The sequence below is a fragment of the Amphiura filiformis genome, chromosome 2 (genome assembly GCF_039555335.1).
Source record: "Amphiura filiformis chromosome 2, Afil_fr2py, whole genome shotgun sequence".
Classification (NCBI taxonomy): domain Eukaryota; kingdom Metazoa; phylum Echinodermata; class Ophiuroidea; order Amphilepidida; family Amphiuridae; genus Amphiura; species Amphiura filiformis.
The window spans coordinates 54906478-54916128 of NC_092629.1; the positions used below are offsets into that span (position 1 = coordinate 54906478).

The 9651-nt window shown below is 38.5% G+C and overlaps 2 protein-coding genes across 2 annotated transcripts; one reads left to right on the forward strand and one right to left on the reverse strand.

The window, feature by feature from the left end:
* Window positions 1-141: 141 nt before the first annotated feature.
* On the forward strand, window positions 142-2430 carry LOC140141483 (uncharacterized). The gene is made up of 2 exons (XM_072163369.1): window positions 142-1092; window positions 2422-2430. Exons 1-2 carry the CDS (start codon window positions 142-144, stop codon window positions 2428-2430), a joined length of 960 nt encoding a protein of 319 aa, XP_072019470.1.
* Window positions 1516-7637, reverse strand: LOC140146401 (uncharacterized). The gene is made up of 5 exons (XM_072168235.1): window positions 7565-7637; window positions 6344-6475; window positions 6008-6082; window positions 3439-3633; window positions 1516-3019 (listed from the first exon to the last, which is right to left on the reverse strand). The coding sequence occupies exons 1-5, from the start codon at window positions 7635-7637 to the stop codon at window positions 2529-2531; spliced, it is 966 nt and encodes a 321-aa protein (XP_072024336.1). The 3' UTR covers window positions 1516-2528.
* Between the last annotated feature and the right edge of the window lie 2014 nt (window positions 7638-9651).

The window sequence follows — 9651 nt, forward strand, 5'->3', positions numbered from 1 at the left end:
AGCTTTGTTCTACATTCAGTGAATAGATTCATCAGGTTTGTGAATCAAATCAAGTAGTAATTTTTGTTTGGCAAAACCAGTAAGTTTTACTTACTAATATTTCGTCCATCTCGTCGGAGCCCCATCATAGCAAATTTCTTTATGGAATTTCTGGAACAGCAAGCAATCGCGACTGCCCCGATTGATTGTAAGCCACGGTATTGGCGTCGCTATGTGGATGATGTTCTAGAAATAATCAAAGCAGGCCAAGTTCAAAACTTAACCGATCACCTCAACACAATCGACAAAACAGACAGTATAAAATTCACCTATGAAGAAGAGAAAGAAGGAAAAATTCCATTTCTCGACACGTTAATTGTCCGGAAACCTGATGGTTCGGTAAAGCTCCTGGTATACAGGAAACCAACCCACACTGACCAATATCTCAGTTTTAAGTCAGAACACCCTCTCCATCAGAAAATGGGTGTAGTCCGTACCTTGTTTGATCGCATGTACAGCGTGGTCACGGACGAAACGGACAGAGCAAATGAAGAGAAACATGTGCGAGGAGCCCTAAAAAACTGTGGCTATCCAAAATGGGCAGTAGACCAAGTGAAATCAAAAATGCAACTTAAAACAAAACCAGCTGTGAAACCTACCGCAAAGAAAGACCAAAAGAATGAGGACAAAAGCAAGGGTATGGTAGTGCTCCCTTATGTCAATGGAATTTCCGAGCGTGTTCAAAGAATTTTCAAGAAGCATAAAGTCGACACCGCTATGAAACCTCATCAAACCCTCAAAAAAATCCTGGTCCACCCCAAAGACAAAAGAGACAAGCTAAAAACAGGCAATTGTATTTATGAGATTGGCTGCCAAAATTGCGATCTCACTTATGTGGGCGAAACCTCGCGTCTGTTTGGGATAAGACTTGCGGAGCACAAAGCGGAAGTAAAGAAAGCCAACGAGAAAAAGTTTACTCGGTCAGAACGTAGGGCATCCGAGCAAGAACAAACAAAGTCAGCCATATCGGATCATGTCGCAAGGGCAAATCATGTAGTCAATTGGGATGACTCCAAGATACTGGGCAAGGAGCATGTCAGAAAGTCAAGAGAAGTACGAGAAGCGATGGAGATCAGAAAGAGGGGGACCAAGACCATGAATAGAGAGGAAGGCACTTATTTCCTAAGTCACGTATTTGACCCACTTTTGAAGACTGGAAGTAAGACTACTCAAAACCGGAAGCCAGTTTCCCAGGAAAGTGGATCAGATGCTCACATCTGATGAAGTCCTCCGACGAGATGGACGAAATATTAGTAAGTAAAACTTACTGGTTTTGCCAAACAAAAATTACTACTTGATTTGTTCTACATGTTTCGATACGTCTAGCACTGGTTAGTACGTGCTCAAAGTACTGTACCATGATGACAATCCAACTTAAAAACCACCGGAAGTATAAAATATGAACGAACTTGAAAAGCATAATAATTGCAAATATTATTATACGACTCGGTATAGTTCCAATTTATGAAACGAAGTTTTAAATGTTTGACACTTCGAGTAAAGTATGCAATTGTTAACGTATTTTACCACAACATTAATGTGGCCCGTTTCACAAACACCAGATCGGCAAGGTATACGTAGTTGCATGACAATTATATTATTAGCAACATATTATGTGCCTCGTTATCGTAACATGACGGTCGACCCTTTCAGATATTAAGACCCTTAAACATATATTAGTGCACAAAAAATAAATTACCGTGAAGATTCGTCTAATAGCGCATATGGGCTCCTGTGACATAACTGGAATTATAGACACAAACTAAAAGTGCCCTCCTGTAAAAATCCCACCAGCAATTTAACGTTTAATTCTTTTATTTCTGCAGGCTGTACCTGGAATTTACACTAAGGCAAAGGAGCGCATGTACGGCATTAGGCGAATTTTTATATCACATATAATGAAAAGTTTTATGCGGACTTGTCAAATATGTGGGTTTTTTTAGATAAAACCAGATATTTTGATGGATCGAATGTACAAACAGGAAATACACAGATCAATGATATGACTGATATAACTTCATGGTCTAGAATAATTCCGACTTATTTTTATCTCCACGTCGACATAATAATCTGGATGAGGCAAGGATGAGTGACTTCTGCTTGTAGCTGAAATATAACTCCTAAAATCATCAAACTAAATATCTGGGTAATTACATTTAAACATAATCTTTTTCAAGGTACCTTTTAAGCGTTAACACTCGCGTATACGCGCACGACGTGTGCATATAGGATCTTGTGGATATTAATACGCGCCGCACGGATACCACTACGCTTATAGTTTGTATAATTTGACAAAATATTATAGTACCGTTTACCCCGACAGAGAGAAGGTATCTCCTTTATACCTTTTTAAATAACTGTTTTATGTCTAACTTTGGGCAGTCTGTGTGAGACAAAAGAGTCTCTCTAAAATAATCAAGACCAGAAAACATCAAAAACCACGATCCTGTATCAGTAAACATTTCGCGATACATTATAAAAGGCGTATCTTATTTCGTACAAATGACGCAGGATAGTTCTCGACCACTCGTATAAGGTGGACAAGGCAAATTACCAGCATTTCCACCACCACAACGCCCTTCAACTGGGTAAAACAGAGCCCCATTCTGATCGCCGCTACTACTACCCGACCAATTTTCTGGAGAACGATCCATGCAAACAAAGTCGCGTCTGCGGTGTTGATAATAATCTGTCATAAGATAACCGTGATACTCTTCCGTCCATCCGGTGGGACACGTCTTCATTGCTGGGATCATTAGGATGCTCCCTCGATTAGTTGCGTGACAGGCGACACATGGAACTTCGTGATCGTGTTTCGATGCAAAAGGCGGGAAGGTGCTCGTCTGATATTCAGCACTGTATACGAAGCCTCTCGCCCCTTCATCACCTGATTGATGTTCGTCATATTCCGGTGTTGGCGGAAGACAAAGATAGTTGGAGCCGCCTCCTTGGTGACCGTGATATTCTCCACCAGCTAGACCTGTTTCAAATAATTATGATTACAAACACTAATTTAATCACACATATGCGGCACAAGTTGGGTGACGGGAGGACACGTTCCCCTCTAAATTATTTTATGGGTGACGTCTCCTCTAAACTTCCAACTTAAGGGTAAATGAAGCAATAATTACACCGTGGCTGTGCATTTTCCATTTGAGCCGCAAAACACCGTGTTTTTGGACAACATTGCAAACATTTTACGCCCTTCGCGCGCAATAAAAAACTAAACTTTACATTCATGATTTTGAACTAAATTTTTTCTGTGCTTCGCGCACAAAGTTCCCAGTGCAACCGGCACAAAATCCCCCCTAAATTGTAAGGTTACCACCGCTACTGACTGATCACATAAAGGCCTAAATAAACTAGACAGAGTAAACCAAGCTCAATATTTACACTTACCATTATAAACCAAATCAGCAGTAGAAGGACATGTTGATCGGCCCCATCGAATATAAACTGCACCAGAAATAACAGGATTAGTAGCGTCAGCCCCAGGGGGCCCTGGTGACCCCGGTGACCCCTGAGGGCCCTGTAAGCCTCTCAAACCCTGCGGGCCCACCTTTCCGGGTGTTCCAATAGCGCCCATTAGTCCATCTGTCAATAAATCATTATTGCAATAATAGTATTTGATTATATAACAATAATAATAAATTTAAATCTATCCTGGCTACGGGCTTGTATAGTTATCACAGGTTAATAAAGACAATCATAACCACTCGCCTCACAAGCGAGAGGTATGGGGTTCAAGTCCCCGCAAAGGCAGGTATGTCCGGAGTTTTTACTCTGGTATATCTGCCTATGTATGTCAAGTTTACATTTGTAATTTTATGTTTAATTTTGCTTGTGTCCGATGCGTAATTCTTCTTTACCATGTATATTGGTATATTAAGAGACCTTTAATCGTTAGCTTTAATAAACAAACACAATTACAGGGTGTCCTGTATTCCTCTTTTTGGAATAAAAGGTAGCCCTGAAAAGGGCTGTTTAGTTTGTCTTTGGTTCCTTTGAAGTGAGTTTACTGTGCTGCTCTGCCCTCTACCTGGTTGCTTCCTTTGACGAATACAGGTTTCAGCCCTAGTCCTCATTGCATCAATTGCTATTGCATGCCATCCTTGTGCGCCGGATACTTGCAAATGCAGCAGTAATACGGGTTTTTTTTTTTTTTTTTGACGAGTTGTCAGGCATAAGCCTTTATTGTACATATTACGAAAACCACATATTAGACATATTTAAATCATTAAATCACATATTTTCAGAACACACAGATTATTGCATTACACTATATAAAATATACAAATATAAGAAATTAAGTTGAACAATTAGATACATTGCGAATTTTGAGTTCATTATCAAACAAAAAGAGAAGATTGGGGTGATTACCATATCTATATTTGCTAATACAAAGCTTGCCAATTACAATAACATAGTTGACAAACATGTTGTCTTTGCTGTGTGAACCATGTTCAGTAATACGGAGTTGCGAAGATGTTTGAAACTAGCTGGTGATCCTCGCTTATAGTGAATGCTTTCCCAAGCCTAATGCTATTATCTATCCATGTAATTAACCGTGTGTATCGTTTAAATCTTTGATGTAGTCCAACCTCATCCGTGGACAGATTGAAAAACGGGTACATTTCTTAAAGAGGGTATATCTTCAAAAATTGTGAGCCGATTGAAATATTTGTTTTGGTTTATTAAAGCTAACGATTTAAGGTTTCTTTAAATACCAAAATACATTTGATCAATTTGTCAGAAATAGGAGAAAAAGGGGGCGCAACGAGGGGCCTCTTTTTTTAGGGACACCCTGTATTTCAATCGGGTCACACCTTTTGTATGCCCTTTTAAAGAAATGTACCTGTTTTTCACTCTGTCCCCGGATAGCAAACAGGGTTTGTAATGGGTCATGACTCATACACCACTTGATTTCTTCCTTTGGGTCAAAATCCAAAGCAACGTCTATGAGTGAGGTCCACCAGTTAGCCTCCAAGATGAAATGTATTACTGCAGTATTCGCAAGTATGCGGCGCACAGGAATGGCACGCAATGCAATTGATTCTATGCGGACAAGGACTGAAACCTGTATTCGCCAAGGAGACAACCAGGTAGAGGGCAGAGCAGCACTTCAGAAGAACCAAAGATAAACCAAACACCTTTTAAGGGCTACTTTTTATCCCCAGAATGAGAAATGACTTATGTTGTAAATAAAAACAAAGCAAGAAACAGCAAAGTAAGAAAGTAAGAAATTTAATCAAACTATTTTTGGTGTGTATGTGTGTGTGTGTTTTGTGTGGGGTGACACCCTGTAGATACTGATTTATAGTTTAAACCTTTTTCATGCACTACTAGATAGTAAGAACCAATCAGAGCACACGTTAGTAAATTACTAGCCGTGTATGTAAATTGCACGGGCGCGCACCCCGCGTAATACGCACAGTGCTTTCGGACGCGTTCATTTTTCTTGCGGGTGGATGCATGTATATTTGCTTGCATTTTCCAACATATTTAGTAACAATTTTGTTATAAAAATAGCGAAAATCATGGGATTTTTTTCTCGTGTATGAAATAGATTAATAAATGCGTATCCCATGTTGGTCGAGAATGCACTCCCCCCTTCGGGGCTCGTGCATTAGACGCATCAACCTCTCAGTAAGCGTGCATTATTTTGTACATTTTCACTCCCAACAAGTGATACGCATTTATTAACCTATAAATAACTAGACAGGCGGCCCTTTGTGACAGCCGATAGTCATAATTACTATTGATTTTAATGTTAATTGAATGTAGAGACACGAATCATTTTAGAAACGATTTTTTTTCCGACAAGTAACACGGAATTCCTTTTTATCGTGCACTCCGAAATTAATTAGCTTTGTAACGGATACAAAACTGATATAAAAGCATTGAACATAGTGTCTGAAGGCCACGATAGTTGTTCTAGGGCAAAGGATAAAGGTTTAAGTAAGCTTACCTCTGCCGGGCTCTCCAGGTGGACCTTGTATACCTCTTGAATCTACTGATGAGCATGCTGGTGCTGGGGCGCCATCTAAAAATTACCAAAAATGTTAAATGTTGTCATATCAATGCAAGTATTGATAACATTTTGACCTGTTCTTGATATCAAGGTTCACATTTACTTATTATAATATGAATTGTAAAGGGGAATAATGTAGCTATCCATTGATACGCAGATGCTTGAAAAAACTTTCCAAACAAACAAACAAATGGACCTTTCCAATTATTTTTTGTTCAAGTACAAATTCATACTGTCAGTTATAAGTCTGGAGCTTCGTTTGATCTTCCTTACCATGCCCATCTCTTCCATCTCGACCATCGCGGCCATCTTTTCCTGGTGGACCCTGGAAGAAATACTTGAAGAAAGCAAGCTCTGAAGACTCTTTTAGCTCATTGATGGTACTGACGTCGGAGTCATTATGTCCTGTAATAAACAGATTATAAATAGCAATGAACATGCTTTCATTGAGTAAAGATACAGCTTGTTGTCTTGTTTGGCACTGAGTTCTATTTGAACTTGCCTTCAGTTTTTGACTTTTTAAACTGTTTTTCCTGATGAAGAACAGTTTATCTGCTCGAAATGTTTTTGTGTGTGTGGGGGGGGTGTGTGTGTGTGTGTTTTTGTCTCTTTGAAAACTACATTTTTGTTGTTTTTTGCCCCGAACTCAAAAATGGAGTTCTAATATAAAATGGCCCCGCAGGGCAAAAAAACAATGCTTATCATTAAGTTATCAACAGCCCGCCACCTTTTTTGTTATTGATATTCGTCGTAAACAGTAAATCTCTGAACCTGCGCCATTTTACATACGATGGCGTAGATAACAGATTGACACACAATGTGCCTCTAGGTATGTCGACCCATGATTCCATGCCCGGCTATCACAATTTGTCTCTTTTATTATTCGTCCTAAACAGTAAAACTATGAACCTGTGCCAAGTTAGCCTACATACCATGGCGTAGATAACAGATTGGCAATCAATATATGCTCTATAGGTATGGCTACCCATGATGTCATGCACGTACGTTCATTTATACGTACTCAAAGAAGGTATACGTACTCAATTTATATAATGGTAAAGGTGTTTTTTTTTTTCAATTATTGTTGTAACCATTCCATAGACGTCAAAACTATAGCCAATCACGTTAACGTCCTGATATTATTATTAGCAATTGTCATTGTCGAGATCTTCTGTAATATTATACCTTTAATTACTACGGACTATAAATGTAACAACAAGCCTACACTAATTACGAGGTTAAGTTTTCCTCTTTTCCAAAGGTGACGTGGACACGGTAACAAAAAAAACCAAAGCATTCCACGAAGTGTAAGCTATTCGTAATTTCACTTATTTGTACATGACGAAAACAATATGAGGAAATGTTCGTTCATTTCTTGGCCACTGTGGAGCCAAAAATTACCGCACTCACTTTCATTGCTCATGGAAACATAACATCGTAAATATCTCGAATGTAATAAAGATTACTTGTAGATATACAAAATATAAAACCTACCTGTAATCCCGACAACGAATAGGAACAGAAATGATGTAAGAAACAAAAACGACCCACTGTGACTGCAAGACATCTTGAAAACAAACTGATTTCTCATTCAATTCTCAGACTTGGGAGAAAACGTGGTTTGGCTCAGTAGGGGAGGTGTCGATGTCTTGAATTCTTTACCGAAATAAGAATAATGTCGCTAAAAGTTGTTCCTTAACACTATGAATTATTAAATGAAATATTCTAAACTTTTTCGTTATCATTAATTTGCACAATTGAAATCATAGAACATTTTTATCTCAGGTCATGCTTTGTTTGCTTTTGAATGATCATAGAAATCAAAATCGATAATATTTAGTTATTTTTTGCATCATCTTCTTTTACAATTATTATAAACATAAAATAATTTGATGTCATGCGACATTATCCTCCTTTCGCTTGACCTTATTTTCTATTGAAAGATTAGTGCTAGCCACGGGTTATGCTGTTGCCCTTTTGTGACTTAAATTTCGGAAGGTTCACCTCAGCAATAAATAGAGGCTCTCCACCCCCGTTTGAAGTTTGTAAACAATAATGCAAACGGGGTACTTGAGCTTGAGTTGACGACACGATATCAACACAATTGCCCTACTTTCACAAGCACGATCGTAATCTGCCAAATAAACATTTGCCCAGATGCTTAAAGGATGTGTAATGGGCAGGAACCTGGTTTGGATTCCAGAGGGGTGTGCCTTCAAGAGACACAGCCATCAGAAAAGGAATAGCTCAGATCGCGCGCCAAATAAGTTAGCAGTTCAGAAATTGATATTTTTCTCAGCCATGAAAAAAGTAGGCAGAGCTGGGAATCGAACCCAGGACCTCGCGGTTCTGAAACTCAATGCATTACCACTAAGCCAACTACCTACATGCTCGTTGCTTCCCTTCTCCAGATACCTCTACTTCAAGTTCGCCTTAAAGGGGTATTTTGCAATGTTCACATGTTTAAGGTATGGTTCAATATATATCTACTAAAAAGCTGATTGGGTCATTGAATTTGAAGTCTTCATGATGTCTTCTGCTTGCCGCTGATCAAATTGTAGGCCCATGTAAGATTTTGCCCCTGGCAGTCCACTCATTTTTTTTCCAAATTTTATTTTGGTCTTTTCTAGGTGGGATGGTTCTGAGGTGAATACACCTGTTTATCCCAGCCTATTCGATGGTCTTTTTTTTAAAGCTTTTTATGTCCGGAGTTTTTTTCTCTGGTATATCTGCCTATGCATGTTATGTTTCCATTTGTAAATGCATGTTTAACTGTGCTAGTGTGCGATGCGTAATTCTTCTTTCCCCTGTATATTGATATATTAAGAATAACGATTAAGCATCATTAATTTGATCTCGTGCGCTAGTTGTAATGTGTGAATGTTTCCATGTTCCAGTGTATGATGCGTAAGCCTCTTCCTCTGTTTATAAAATGTTAGTTTTTACTGTCAGATAAGATTTGATACATGTAGTACGTTTGTTTTATGTGCTCATCTCATTCCACATGCTCACCTTATTACATGTATTTTCAGCCCGTAACCAAAAGTAGACGAAATGGCAATTTTTTAGACGAATTGGCCAATAGACGAAATGGTATTAGACTAAATGGCTATTAGACCATAGGAGTATTAGACCAAACGGTTATTACTGCCAAATGGTTATCAAAAATAGTAGACCAAATGATTATTAGACTATATGGTTAGTAGACATACTGGTTATTAGACCAAACAGGTTATTAGACGAAATGGTATTAGACTAAATGGCTATTAGACCATAGGAGTATTAGACCAAATGGTTATTAGACCAAATGGTTATCAAAAAATATTAGACCAAATGGTTATTAGACTATATGGTTAGTAGACATACTGGTTATTAGACCAAACAATATTAGACTATATGGACACTAGACTATATGATTATTAGACTAAATGGCGATAGTCTTTCTGGTAATAGACCAATTGAATACAGACGAAACGGGAATTAGACCAAATGGCAATAGACCCTATAACCCTTCCTATGCAGCTGACCTGATATCCAATCTTATCAGATAAAGCTGATAGGAGACATTTCTGTCTGCATTT